The sequence below is a fragment of the Malaya genurostris genome, chromosome 1, assembly GCF_030247185.1.
Source record: "Malaya genurostris strain Urasoe2022 chromosome 1, Malgen_1.1, whole genome shotgun sequence".
Taxonomy (NCBI): Eukaryota; Metazoa; Arthropoda; class Insecta; order Diptera; family Culicidae; genus Malaya; species Malaya genurostris.
In genome coordinates, this window is record NC_080570.1 from 29317648 (window position 1) to 29334083 (window position 16436).

The 16436-nt window shown below is 34.2% G+C and overlaps 1 protein-coding gene across 1 annotated transcript in view; it reads left to right on the plus strand.

Annotated features, from left to right (window-relative positions):
- Positions 1–16436, plus strand: part of LOC131428103 (neurotrimin-like) — a 269364-nt gene that overhangs the window by 184793 nt on the left and 68135 nt on the right. Inside the window, exon 6 of the mRNA XM_058591808.1 lies at positions 12359–12456. Within this exon, the coding sequence (XP_058447791.1) occupies positions 12359–12456 (98 nt within the window). The remainder of the gene's footprint in view (positions 1–12358; positions 12457–16436) is intronic.

The following is a 16436-nucleotide window of genomic DNA, read 5'->3' on the forward strand; positions in this document are numbered from 1 at the left end:
AGGTTTTATGTTTCCGTAGACGTGTTTATGATCTTGATAAATATAATATTTTATTTGTAATACTTCGAAAAGCTTAGGTGCGCACTAATCGCTACCTCTCCCCTATACAATTCGACTCAGGTCGACGAAGTGAACAAATGTCTGTGTGTGTGTGTGACAAATATTTTCACTCACTTTTCTCGGAGATGGCTGAGCCGATTTCCACTATCTTAGAAGGTCTTAAGTAGCCATAAGAGTATTCCAATTTTCATTCAGATCAAGCCCATCGTTCCGGAGGTAGGGTGCTTAGTGTAAAAGAGTCAATTTCAAGAATATTTTTTTCATAAGCTACCTCTTTGTATCATCGGTTAGTGAATTTCTCTAGTTTGCCGACCATGAAAGTTTGCAAGCATATAAATCGTTGATAGTTCCATAAATGATTGGCTGAATTGTATCCAAGTCCGACTACCGAAACATTTTTTTTTCCAAAATTCAAATCGCCATAGAGAATGTTAAAAAAATTTGTAGGTCTTATTAGTGTATGGTTGAATGAACCGAATGTCACTATACCGATAACCAGCTATCGGTTCCTGGAAGTAACGACAACAGTAACCAAATGTGATGAAATGGAGCTTACTTCGCTTTCTCACATATGATTGAATAGATTTTCACTAACCTAAATTCAAATGTAGTAGTGTTGGAAGAAGACTAATCCTCAGTAAAAGATCCAGTCATGGGGGAAGATGCCAATAACACATGGATCAATAAGTCCCGAGACTAACAATGGAAACAACATTTATTTTGCAAATTTTTTTTTTTATTTATCAACATAATCACCTTTTAGGGTGATACAATGGTTCCAACGTTTTTCCAATTTTTCAATACCATGTTTATAAAAAAAAATTATTTTTCGCTTCAAAACAAGCTTCAGTTTCAGCGATGACCTCCTCATTTGAGCCAAATCTTTTTCCCTGGAGCATTTTTTTGAGATCAGCAAAGAGCCAGTAGTCACTGGGGGCTAAATCTGGCGAGTATGGGGAAGCAGATCAAAGCCCAATTCGTTCAATTTCGCCATTGTTTTCATCGACTTGTGGCAGGGTGTATTTTGTTCCATCGAAAGCAATCGCGGCACCCACTTGGAAAAAAACCTTTTTCATGCTCAATTTTCCACGAAGGATAGTAAATACACTTCCATATGATATCTGTGTCATCTCAGCAATCTCACGGAGCTTCACTTTACGATCTTTCATTATAATTTTTGTCACTTCACTCACATTTTCCGGTGTAACGGCTTCCACAGGTCTACCCGAGCGTTCCGCGTCATTTGTGTCGGCACGACCACGTTTAAACTCGGCGAACCACCGACAAATCGTTGCTTTTGATGGACAAGAGTCCGGATAACATTTTTCAATCCATTGTTTCGCTTGCACGGTGTTTTTACCCATTAAAAAACAATGTTTTATCAAAACACGAAACTCGGTTTTTTTCATTTTTTAAACAAACTACAAAACGACTTTACTCCAACCTCGATAAGTCAGCTGTTTCTGGTCGGATCGACTTAAAATTTTGATCCGTTTCAAGCAAAGGTTAGTACTCTATGAAGACGTGGTTACTGGTTTACTACGAGCGCCATCTCTGCTTTAGTTTCGGGACTTATTGATCCATGTGTTAGAGATACAAAATTATTAGAAGGAAAAATTATTCAACTGAAAAAGTCATAGTTTATCAGAGAGATAAAAATAATGGAAAAATGAAATTAGATCTTTGCGCTTCTTTCAACTTGATCTGTATAACCAAACAACGGACGTCTTTTGATGTAGAGTCCTAGGCCGTTAAACTTAGAAAAGATTTGTTTCAATTGAAGGAATATTCTGTCAGTACATTTTCCACAAGATTGGAAATTTGGCGAAATAACTTTCAGTGGAACAGCTTCTGGTGAAATTATGCAAAACTGCTTTCGTTAAAATGACCCACTATCGTTGAGGGATGTCAAAATAGAAGTGATAGTATGAATTTTTTTTTGAGTAATTGTAGTCGAACAAAGAAAGAAAAATGAAGAAACGGAATATTTATCCTAAGAATCTCTGGAATTTATTCGAGTCGATCTGGGAAATCAGGGAATTCTACCTTCATTTTTCAGGCGACTACGCCCTATTTTGTGAACGTACGTAAGATCTGTTTGCATTATTACAGCGCGAGCTTCACAGCTGATGGAAGCAACTGTTATCGCGGACATTGTTTACTGCACGCACCGATTGGACGATGACTACTGAATTTAATCAAAAATGTAGTGTACGTTGAAGCATGTTTCGAGTTTTTTTTAAAGGCACACTACATTTTTTATAACTATTTGAAACTGGGATAATTTAGTAATTTGTTACTTCACAGCAACTCCTTGACAAACATTAGATTGTCATGGAAATTTCATAATGTACCGTTCACCTTTCTGGGGCACGGCGTAAACAAAGGGATAATTAATTTCCCTGCTCCAAAATAAAGTACCATTCAGGGAAGCTCTTCAACATGTGCATTTCATCGCAAAACAACACGCGGCCTATGATCGAAAGTGGAAAAGGTCAGTGCTTGTACGTCGAGTCCAACTACGCACCCTGCACTAACGAACGCTTCAAAAGCTTGGATTTCATTTCATTACAAGCAGCAGCACACGGGAAATGGACGCGCTTTCCTGTGATAGGGAAAATCACATTAAATTAAAATTGGGATTGTATTCAAAATGAGGCCACCTCACACCACCCACAACCAACCGGCTCACCGAATTCGGTGGGAGGGGCCATGCTTACGGTAAAAATCCCAATGAATGCTAATTACTATAGTCGCCTCGGTTGGGAGGAGGACGGGCGATCCGTTTCGCGAATTTATCGTCGGTGCAAGCACAGCGCACAATGTTGAAGCAGATAATAAAAGGGTTCTTTTTATATTTTTTTTACCCCCGGTCGGTCTGAATATACGATATTCAGTGATTGATTGAGACTGCATAAATCAAAACGCCATTGACCTGGAAGCAGATTCGACATATGTTTCGATGCGCTCTCGGCGTGATTGAATAGGGCCAACCCATCGAAGTGGGGTCGCGTTTATGAACATGCATATCCTGCAGAAATGAACGATCATTTAATATTACTCCCACTTGCGGTTGCGAGTTCATCGTTGGCTCTATAAATAATTACTCGACGGCTACTGTGCCGTAGTCAGACGGTCTGCCCGGGAGGAGGGATCTGATTCTTCTTTTTTTTCTATGAAAGCGGTCAATTGCCCATCTGTCAAAATTCACTTTGATGATAATTTGCCGCGGTAAACGATACTCATCAACGAGAAATTTCAACTCTATTCGAAAAAAAATGGTTTTCTTTCTCGCTCGTTTACATGTATGAAAAATTACCGCTTCTATTATTTTTGCCAAACCGGATCGGCATCGAGTGCAAGATACAATATTTGATTAAAATCGAGGTGAATAAAATCAATTTACACGCAAACATGATACAATATTGATACAAACATGGCTCAAAAAAGATACAAAATTGAGACCAAAAGGATTCAAAACGATATAAAAATAAAACGAAAATGCTACAAAATTAAATTAACTCAAAAACGAGTCAAAAACTATACAATACGAAACAGTATAAAAATGCTACACAAATAAAAAAACACAAAAACCACCAAACATCACAAATGTGATACCAAAATAATTTTAAATTAACTCGAAAATTATTCAAAAGTTTTAAAAATTAATTCAAAATCGATTCAATTTTGATTCAAAACTTATTCAAAATTGATACAAAAATGATACAAAATTGAGAGAAAAAGGATTCAAACTCGATATAAAAATGAAACAAAAATTAAACAAAAACGTTTTAAAACGAGTTAAATTAACTCAAAAACGAGTCAAAAACTATACAAAAACGATTCCAAACTAATACAAAAAAAAAAATTATACACAAATAAAAAACACAAAAAAGAACCACCAAACATCACAAATGTGGTACCAAAATGGTTTCAAATTAACTCGAAAATGATGCAAAAGTTATGCGAAATGATAGAAAATTTATACAAATTAATTCAAAATCGATTCAATAATGATTCAAAACTGATTCAAAACTGATTCAAAACTGATACAAAATTGAGACAAAAAGAATTCAAAATCGATTTAAAAATGAAACAAAAATGCTACAAAAACGTTTTGACAACGATTTGAATTAACTCAAAAACAAGTTAAACGCTAAACATAAACGATTCCAAACTAATACAAAAAATAAAATAAAAATGATACACAAAAAAACCACATAAAAGAACCACTAAACATCACTAAAGTGGTACCAAAGTGATTTCAAATCAACTCGAAAATGATGCAAAAGTTATACGAAATGATAGAAAATTTATACATATTAATTCAAAATCGATTCAATAATGATTCAAAACTGATTCAAAATTGATACAAAATTGAGACAAAAAGGATTCAAAATCAATATGAAAATGAAACGAAAATGCTATAAAAACGTTTTGAAAACGATTTAAAGTAACTCAAAAACAAGTTAAACGCTAAACAAAAACGATTCCAAACTAATACAAAAAAAAAAATAATAAAAATGATACACAAATAAAACACAAAAAAGAACCACTAAACATCACAAAAGTGGTACCAAAGTGATTTCAAATCAACTCGAAAATGATGCAAAAGTTATACGAAATGATTTAAAATTTATTCAAATTAATTCAAAATCGATTCGATAATGATTCAAAACTGATTCAAAATTGATACAAAAATGATACAAAATTAAGACAAAAAGGATTCAAAATTGATATAAGAATGAAACGAAAATGCTACAAAAACGTTTTGAAAATAACTTTTGAATTAACTCAAAAACGAGTGAAAAGTTATACAAAACGATCCCAAACTAATACAAAAAAAAAAAATAAAAATGATACAAAAATGATACACAAACAAAACACAAAAAAGAACCACTAAACATCACAAAAGTGGTACCAAAGTGATTTCAAATCAACTCGAAAATGATGCAAATATTATACGAAATGATATAAAATTTATTCAAATTAATTCAAAATCGATTCAATAATGATTCAAAATTGATACAAAATTGAGACAAAAAGGATTCAAAATCAATATAAAAATGAAACGAAAATGCTATAAAAACGTTTTGAAAACGATTTAAATTAACTCAAAAACGAGTCAAAAGCTATACAAAGACGATGCCAAACTAATATAAAATTATACACAAATAAAACACTGAAAAGGAACTACTAAACATCACAAATGTGGTACCTTGATATCAAATTAATTCGAAAATGATGCAAAAGTTATACGAACTGTTAGAAAATGTATACAAAAGTAATCCAAAATCCATTCAACACGACACAAAACTTATTCAAAATTTATACAAAAATGATAAAAAATGATACTAAAACGATCCAAAGAAATACAATACTAAAACAAACACAATACGATAGTGATAATAGGATGATTAAGAAATGAAACGAAAATAATACAAAATTGTTACAATGTAAATACGGAAACAATATAATAAATATAATGTTCGTGGTTATAGCTTGTCTATACAAAAATGATAAAAAATAACACATAAACAATGAACAAATGTTTCAAAAGTAATAAGAAATCACACAATGTTGGTACAAAATAGAAAAACAAAAATAGTACATAACTGCTACGAAAATGTTAAAAATGAGATAAAAATTATACCAAAATGATTAAAAATCACTTTGAAAATGATTTTAAATTATTCAAGAATGAAGAAAAACTGATACAAAAACGATTCAAACAGAAACAGTATAAAAACCGTACAAAAACGATACGAAATTGATACAAAAATGAATCAAAACATGATGCAAAATAATACAAAAATAACACGAGTATGGCATAGAATAGATTCAAAAACGATACAAAATAGACACAACAAGTATACGAAAATGAAACAGTAGTGATACAAATATGATACGTAAATGATACAAAAATTATTCAAAATTGATATAAAAACAATCCGACGAGGTACAATAATAATAATAATATCAATAAGAAAGCAATACTTAAGTGATATAAGGATGAGTCAATAATGAAACAACAATGGTACAACATAAATGCGAAATTGTTGCTAAATTGAGACGAAAATTATACGAACATGATAAAAAATCGTTTTTTCAAGAATTGGGAAAAAAATATACCAAAACGATTCAAACCGTAACAATATAAAAACCGTACAAAAACAATACAAAATTGATACAAAAATGATTTAAAAATTATACGGGAATGACACGAAAATGATACGAAAATTACTCAGAAATGATACAAAATAATACAAAAATAACACGAGTACGGCATAAAATAGATTCAAAAATGATAGAAAATTGACACAACAATGATGCGAAGTTGATAGAGTAGTGATACAAAATCAATACGAAAATGATACAAGAAGATACAAAAATGATACAAAATTGATACAAAAACACTCCAACGATACACAATAATAATACGAAAGCAATGATATAAGGACGAATCAATAATGAAACAAAACTGGTGCAAAAAAATGCAAAATTGATAGAACGTTAGTACGAAAACAATACAATAATAAAGGGTGATTTTTTAAGAGCTTGAGAACTTTTTTAAACAATAAAACGCATAAAATTTGCAAAATCTCATCGGTTCTTTATTTTAAACGTTAGATTGGTACATGACATTTACTTTTTGAAGATAATTTCATTTAAATGTTGACCGCGGCTGCGTCTTAGGTGGTCCATTCGGAAAGTCCAATTTTGGGCAACTTTTTCGAGCATTTCGGCCGGAATAGCCCGAATTTCTTCGGAAATGTTGTCTTCCAAAGCTGGAATAGTTACTGGCTTATTTCGGTAGACTTTAGACTTGACGTAGCCCCACAAAAATAGTCTAAAGGCGTCAAATCGCATGATCTTGGTGGCCAACTTACCGGTCCATTTCTTGAGATGAATTGTTCTCCGAAGTTTTCCCTCAAAATGGCCATAGAATCGCGAGCTGTGTGGCATGTAGCGCCATCTTGTTGAAACCACATGTCTACCAAGTTCAGTTCTTCCATTTTTGGCAACAAAAAGTTTGTTAGCATCGAACGATAGCGATCGCCATTCACTGTAACGTTGCGTCCAACAGCATCTTTGAAAAAATACGGTCCAATGATTCCACCAGCGTACAAACCACACCAAACAGTGCATTTTTCGGGATGCATGGGCAGTTCTTGAACGGCTTCTGGTTGCTCTTCACTCCAAATGCGGCAATTTTGCTTATTTACGTAGCCATTCAACCAGAAATGAGCCTCATCGCTGAACAAAATTTGTCGATAAAAAAGCGGATTTTCCGAATGGACCACCTAAGACGCAGCCGCGGTCAACATTTAAATGAAATTATCTTCAAAAAGTAAATGTCATGTACCAATCTAACGTTTAAAATAAAGAACCGATGAGATTTTGCAAATTTTATGCGTTTTATTGTTTAAAAAAGTTCTCAAGCTCTTAAAAAATCACCCTTTACAAAAGCGATGCGAAATCGGTACAATCAAAAATGATTAAAAAATATTTTAAAAAATGATGCAAAATTGGAACAGTTCAACAAAAAAAACCATTTGTTATTGTTTTTTCTGAATTTAAACGGCTACTTCAGAAAATACCAAACAAGTCCACAAATTGATGACAAAACTTGTTCGCGGCCAAACGTGTTATGTCCAAAATATTAGATTTTTACCTTTTTTATATATATAAAAAATAGGTATAGAATTCGCTCAAACTTTTGAAAACTTTTCCGAGGCCCGGAGGGCCGAATGACATATACCAATCGATTCAGCTCGACGAACTGAGCAAATGTCTGTGTGTGTGTGTATGTGTGTGTGTCTGTATGTGTGTTGTCAACTAAGAGGTCGAGATCTCAGAGATGGCTGGACCGATTTTGATCAAACTAGTCGCAAATGAAAGGTCTCCCCGTCACCCAAAACGCTATTGAATGGTTTTGAGATCGGATGATTACTTTTTGAATTATTCGAAGTTTTATGTCAAAATTTTCAGTTTTTTGACAGTATCTGTCACAATTGACCTTGAAAACAGAATATGTTTTCAGACTTAGATTCCGCACGATAATACTTATTCAACAAGCCATAGATTGTTAAAATCCGTCCATTTTTAACGGAGATTTCGAAATTTTTGTGTAAACGACTTTTCCCCCTATTCCAGCAGTAGGAGTTTTGAGCGCTGTATGACAAAGCAATGCTTGGGAGCAACGGAAAACACGATTTTTTATTCTGTTACATACAATTGTTTCTAAGTACCAAAAAGACTGTGTACAGCATCCTTTTTCATGACAATTTGCCTCGGACCGATTTTAGCACGGCTCGTTTTTGGCAACATAATCGTTCGAATATGACATATATAAACCAGATGATGGCAGATTTTTTTTTAATTATATTGTTTTAAACTACTCACAGCAATAAATGCTGGAAGAACATAACATCCATATACCATTCGAATCAGTTCGTCGAGACCAGCAAATGCGTGTGCCTAAATAATTCCACTCAATTTTCTCGGAAAATTTCTTTTCTACAAATTCAGATTCATACGAAAATTCGTATGCTCCCAAACAAAGTTCCTGAATTATGTTTGGTTCCGACCTCTGGTTCCGGAACTACAGGATGATATATGAAACGAAATCAAAATTGTGTAACTCATTCTTCTCGTAGATGGCTGAACCGATCTAAGATTCAAATGAAATCTAAGAATCATCTAAGATGCAAATGAAAAGTTTCAAGATTCTTTAAAACATCTTGATTTTCAGTCAGATCCAACTTCCGGTTTCGGGGATACAGGGTGTTTAGTATAAAATGTCTATTCCACATAAATTAATCAGGTTTATCGGGTTAGCAGATTTGGATAGCCGATAAAAAAATTAACTTTTTTCAGTTTTAGTGGTATTCAGTTGTCGATTCAGAAGGCACCTAAAAATTTAATTCGTGCTATGATTTCTCAAAGATGTCTTCACTGATTTTCAAATATTTTGAAACAAATGTAAACTACAGCTATTCAGGTGAATTTATCTGACTTCGGCCATACCGATTTTAGAATTCCGGTTCCAGTATAAAATCGTTTCTCAAAGCTCAATCGTTTTCTCAAAAAAGCCTAATCAAATTTCAGAAACAAAAATTCAAATTGAATTAAACTCAAATTAAATACAAAATTAATTAGTTTTATACATACATACAAAAATTAATGAATTTTATCCAATTAAGCCTCAAAGTTGTACTCAAAACTGTAATTAATTCGTCATATGGCCATACGAATCGGTTTGGGTTATGCTGGTTCCTGAATACCGGCTCTGGAAGTACCTTAAATTACCGTTAACTCTAAAGTGGAACTTACATATCATGGCATGTTTAATCGATTATCACACTTCTAGATTTAAATTCGATTGTATTTGCAGTTTCGACATTACAGAGTAATGAGTGATTACAATCTCAAATTGTCGCTTAAAACGACGGTCACTAAAATAATGTAATGAAAACTTAAACACCGAAGAATATTCATGCAAAAAACACATGCGGATTGATAAAAAAAGGTATCATCTCACTGCTAGGTGGATTAATCACGTTTTTTCTATAGTGGTAGCTTGTTGTTTATATTGAAGGATACAACATGGACTCCATTCGCTGTATACCATTCCAAAACATCTTTGACGTAGTGACAAGATGCCAAATCAAACCATAACAATAAGAGAGCGTCATAGCTGCCCTTTTTATGCGTTTCATCAATATACTTCCTTGTTTACCGTTCCGTTACTCCATAGAATGAGAAATCCCGAGCCTAACAAAGAAAAATTCGATTTTTTACCGTGAAAACTTTTATTTTTATTCTTCAGTAAAATATTCATCTAGAGCGATACACTTGACCCATCGGCTCCTCCAACATTTGACAGGGCCTTCCAAACAGACTTCCGTTTCTGCAATGACCTTAGTATTCGACGAAATTTTCTTTCACTGGAGTAACCTTGGAAATAGATAATAGTCGCTGGGGGCCATGTCTGGAGAATACATGGTATGGTGGACCAATCCGTACCGTAAAATACCTTCAATTTTACCGTTGCTTTTATGCATTAATACGCTGGTGCCGCTTTTTCCATGAAAACTAGAACTGGTCTGACACGATAAGCTGCTATTTAAACACTGGTGGATAGATTGTCATAAAAATTGGTATTGGGCCATCTAGAGGCTTATTCTCCACCAAAAATATACACGTTTCGAAACTATTCACGTCTTTCCTGTGAGAGGCCCGGGACTTTTCATTCCATGTAGTAATTATGAAGCTTTGGCTATCTCGACCACAGCTGCATATTGCCTACCGAACTAAATTTTTTTTTTGGAAAACGGCCTTTTCCTTCATTCTGAAATGTCTATCTATGTCGTACCGTATAAAAAGACATTCCGAAAGAGCTGCCCGGAAAGACCGAAATTAGCATTTTGGCGAAAAAATTAGTTGATTTTCTGATTTTAGTTAGTTATTTTTTGAGATAACTAAAAAAATCTTACTTTTGCTAATTTAGATTTTTTAATTCTAATTTTCTTAATAATAATAAAATATTTGTTAAAATGGCTATTTTTTTAGTTGAATTCACCAATTAAACGTGCTGTCATTTCTTAGCTAAGGCACGCTTCATATCCATTCAACTAATTTTTTAGTTGAGTTAGAGAAATAAAACGTTGTTTTCAACCAACATAAATGGTTGAATTGGTTTCTGCAATTAGCAGCTATATGGCGCTCGTTAACACCGTAACGACTACTAGCCACTAGATGGCACACTACTACCGAAAAAAATTTCAGTCGCGGTTATCTTTTCTATATTTGCAGGTATAAATACGATGTTGTATTGGAGAAAAAGACATAAGCGAAACATACACTTCTTTTTGAAAATTTTACTTCTAAATCGCTGTTTTCTTCATTCGACTTCGCGAAATCGACTCTCTCACTGAAAACTTTGAGCACTCGGAAAACAAAAACCGAATATAAGTAGTACACCGGACGGCGTAGCCCGGAATGAGAAGATACAAAAAAAAACATCATTTGACGTGTACAATTAGAGTGCAACATTCGAAACTCACTTCACTGTTTCGCGTTAAAACATTATTACCCACAATCGCTTTAACTGCGCACAAATTCTGAATAAATACACTTTCCACTAACAGTTTACGTCATTTTTACATATCGGTTTAGAAAATTATATAGGGATATATCGCAACACATGCGAAAAACATCTAAACAATTTGCGAGCAGTTTCAACAAGACTGTCCCTTTTAGCTTTTTAATGGTTTGTTTTGCTTTGACACTGCTGTCCTTCAGTAATGACGGTGATAGATAAATAGAATCAAAGTTTCTGATTTTAATAACGAAATTAGTTGTCAATGAGAATTTCGTGTTGGATTGAAATATTGCTGGTTTGTGTCCAGAATATTCGCCAACTAAACACTTTCTCTAAAAATAAGAGTTTTTTTCAGCACAGTAAATTCTAAATTTTAACTAATTTTATAGTTATTTTGGAAATTTTGTTGTTAAAATCAACTAATTCAAAAACAGTAATACGAATTAGGCGCAGAGCTAATTTCGGTCGTTCCGTGTGCTTAAAGTCTTATAATACAGAAGTACATTATCACGCAGGAATACTTAGTCAAATTTTCGCTATACAAATTGCGAGTCGTCACGTTCTGTTTTCTCATTACGACTTGATACAGTTTTCAAAGTTGATCACTTTTCCGTCTTCAGAGGCCCCGGACTACGCCACTGAAAAAACGGTAGGATTCGTTCATTGAAGACCCACTATTGATGTTTGGAAAATATATTAATGAAATCAAACATCGGCGAGCGCGTTTTTGAATTTCATTTCCACTCGGAGCAGCATATTAAATTGCGTTAATTGGTTTCAGCTTTCAATCGACCGATGCGTTGTACTTCACTGGGTTGAATGTACACCAATTATTTCGAAAGTATATCAAGCACCATGCAAAGTTAAGTCTTCCTATTGAGGTAAACCCGCTCAATATTGGAAGCCAATAATTCTGTTTCTCAATGAACCAATGTGTCTGTAAGGAGTTTCTAAAAGTGTAGCAAAACTTCGCTGTACAACCCAACCAATTAGTGAACAATTGCAAAGAACAAACAAAAATAAACAATCCGTTCAATAGTCTTCCGACAGGTTTTCTACCGAAGCAGAATCGTCCTTCCAACTGAATAATGAGTTAACAGTTCAACTTTTCCACAAACCGTAGCTTCAACTGATTGATTCGATTAAATTGTGTTTCATTTCTTTTTCATTTTCCTCCCGTTTCATTCACAGATCCGCCCGACATCAGCGTCGACAAGTCCTGGATTCACTCCGGCGAAGGATTCGAGGCGCAGCTCGAGTGCATCGTTCATGCCGATCCGCAACCGACGGTAAGTTGTGTGTGTGTGTGTTTGTGTGATATATTAGTTTCCATCAATTTCGATGACCAGCGATCAATTGAAAAGTTTTACCAACCCGCTTGAGAGTTCAACAAGTACTTGACAGATGAAAGGGTAAAGTGAACTGTGCCATCAATGTCTGTGTTTGCCTTTGTGGTCCCGATTTCGTTTCGGCAACCACGATGTCAATTTGTCCGGAAAACAGGACAATCAGTTGCTCTTGGTTGAAGATGCGCTCTATCGATACCAACAGGAAAATAAATTTATTTTTTGTTAAACTCACACGGTTGGATGATGTGGTTTTCTGTGCTTTTATTTCAAAACGAGCTTGGCAACACAGGAACTAATTACCGTAGTCAATCAGAACTTAAATTTGATTTCCCAAAATTAAATACTAAACTAATGGTCTAATTTTCCTTGCAAAACAAGTTCATCTTATTACTAAATTAATATTCAGCAAAAATTTATAAAATGATAGTATTCCACCAATAATTCAAATAAGAAAACAAACAACATTAGCGTATCAACATAAGTTGACAATCATAAATTTACATAAATATAGTTTTTTAATCGGGGATCTAATCCAAAGATACTTGGGAGATGCGCATTGCGTTGTTTGAGTGAAATGATTTCTTCATTTGAAATTCAAATTGTTTATGAATAGTTTACACAATCTGGAATCGTAGTTACAGAAAAAAAAATTAATAACACGTGCTGAAGCAGATGAAAAACCTTTTTTAATACAACTAGTTTTGTCATGATGCCTTTCTCATATCACTTATATGCAGGGTGGGCCATTTTAAGTGGAAGCATTTGTTTCTGAACGTAATATATGAAAAAAAGATTTCTCTTTATTTTCATTTCGATATCGCTTGAATGGCCACCTTTGGCCTTAAGTACAAAATGTGCCCTTTTTGACTTTCTCATTTTGGCGTTTTCCATCGTTGTGGCCAATGTAACGGTCGATATGGCGACGATTTCACGTCGTATGTTGTCTTTGAGTTGACCAATGGTTCTTGACGTATCAGCGTATACCTTGGATTTCAAATATCCCCACAAAAAGATCTTGGTGATTTCGAAGGCCAGTCAAAATTACTGTTTTTCGATATGACTCGTCCGGGGAATAATAACCGTACCGAATCGATTGTTAGTCGAGCTGTGTGGCATGTTGCACCGTCCTGTTGAAACCTGTAACCATTTAAACCATTTTCACGAATAATGGGCATCACAAAATTATGTTTCATGGCTCAATAATGATCGCCATTATTGAGCTTTCGTTGCTCCATCATCGTCTTGGAAAACTAGGGACCAACCACCGTATCCGGAAAAACACCACATCAAACTGTAACTTTTTGGTCGTATAGAGGCTGTTAATTGTGGCATAGAAACGATACTTTTGCTTATTAACGTGAAATGTGCCTACGTTTGGTTTTCGCAATTGTTGAAGTTACTTCGCAAGTAAAGCTGAACAATTTCAATGCGTTCTTTTGGTGTGTACTGTTTCGTGGTAAAATTGTCACAAGTTATTGGGTTGCCCGATGCTTGTAATAATGTGATATTCTTCGAAATAATTTTCTTTGCTTCTTGAAAGAAATTAGAAAAGATTGTTCTTGCATCAATTTGTGCAACCTACAAAATAAACATAAGCAGTATGAGACCATAAGACCGTTCTTTTGAACCTCAATCCGGTCACATTTCATAGGAAAGTAACTTTGAAAGTAAGTTTGAAATAGATATTTTTCCACTAAACACCCTGTAATTCCGAAACCGGGAGTCGGATTTAAAAAAAAATCACTAACTTTTCATGGGATACCTTTCGTTTGAATCTATTCTTGAATAAATTCAATCTGAACATCTTCGAGAAAATGAGTGCATAAATACACATGTATGCATTCACAAACTCACATTCAATCATTTTGCGTACTCGACGAACTGAGTCGAATGGTATATGTAACTCGGCCCTCAGTCGATATAATTTAAAAATTGCGTGTATTCGAAAACCATATCCAACTCTACGTTTTCGAATTCAATAATTCAGTATTTGGAAACAGTTTAAAATTCCTGAGAGAAATGTTTGAACAACTACAAAATGATTTTAACAAATATTATCATTACTCAATTCTACGCATGCCCTTTGTTGGGCAGCCATTTGAGAAGAGTTGGCTAGATTCGTCTACAGAGATGGAAAACTGCTGTCACAATACTAATCTCGTTCTAGCAAAGCCCCTTTTTGTAAATCAAAACTGAAAATAATTATCTGATGAATATCTAATTGATGCGGAAGTCATTTGAATCTAGAACTGGAAAGTAAATATCAAACCAAATAGTAGGCATGATCAGTGAAGTAAATCTTCATTTCAATCGAATGTTATTAGATGAAAATGAAATGTATGGCCATTGACTGTCAGCATATCTGACTTTTGTTGCCATACTCAAATAAAGCTCCCAGAATGTATCGTCAATTGAATGACCGTACCTATCGTAGTCTACCTGCTTCATTGTCTTCACCGTTGGTAGTGAGCAAGTTGGAATGAATAGACATCGGCATTTTAAATACAGCAAGTTTGAATCGATAATTTCCGATTATTTGAAATGTATTGAGATGTGTTCCAAAGTATCAACGATGAAAACTGAAAGATGGAAAAACTAATTTATGTTTATTTTGTAATCGACATTTCATTTACCATGACTGGTTTACCTTTCTTGCATTGTCTTGAATCAATTCGAATGCTTGTATGAAACTCATTTGAAGGTCGCTCTCTCATTCAATTATAAGAGATATTTTATTTCAAGAGATCAACTGACGATGGTGGTTAAACTGAGCTTCGATTGGAAGAGAAAGAGATGAAGAACACAATCGGTTTCAATCGAATTGAATGGTGGATTAAGAAGGGTTTTTTTTTATATGCGTTTGTTTCGCGGCTTTTTTTACAAGGATTTCTGAAGCTACGCAGTTTTTTATGCGGATTCCCGTTACACGTTTTTTTACGGGGTACGTATCCCCCGCGTTAAAAAGACCTAAGTGTATTAAGAAACAACATGAAACACGCGAACCCAGACTCTGTTTGCCTTGATTCGTGTTCCTCTTATATCCAACGAAATTACATCAATAGCCCATATATATAAAATTATACCTACGTGCATACTAGCGTAGCGGATTTTGATATTTAAGCTTCCCTTCGCCAAGCTTGTATTCAAGTTTTGCATGCATGCAGTTATTTTTATAGCGTTAAATTCTCTACCATCATTTGACTAGTCTGCGATTTAGATAATTATCGGAGTTCATCGGAGTTAAATTAGAAATTAATATTAAGCACTTAACATTCACTGACGCAATCAACAAGTTCGGCATCATTTGGCACTGCGAGCGGATGTGTTGAGGTTTGTACGCAAAGCTAGTTTCAACTCAAACGAGAGCGATTGCATCATGCAACAGAGCTTCTGGTCGTTTGCATTGCAGAGGAAGAAAACGAAAAACGAAAAGTGGACAACATTATATATAATCAGCCGTTCTAATGGCTCTAAATGTTACCTAAAGAACTATAAAGATTGCTTCTTTGTAAATCGAAAATTAAAATTAGCAGTGTAGTGCAAATCTAAGATAATATGATTAGTTCTAAATTCGCAACAGTGTTTAAAATCATTAATATCCGGTCATTGTTTGATATCTTAGAGAATTATACAATTTGGCCCTTCTGGGATATCAGAAATTAATCCCGTACAGCATTTTGATAGTTTCTTTTACTGAAATATTGAAATCCGAAATGAATATATCACTATACTGTATATGGCCCATTTTTCAACCAGTTGTAGTTTGTAGTAAACTTTCTGCTGATTTGCTATATACAATGAAGTCTCGTTTTATGCGGGGGATACGTACCGCGTAACCAAAAACCGCGTAACTTCAGAAATCCACATAAAAAACCCGCAAAACTAAATAAAAAATTTTGTTTAATGCCAAATGTCTTAGA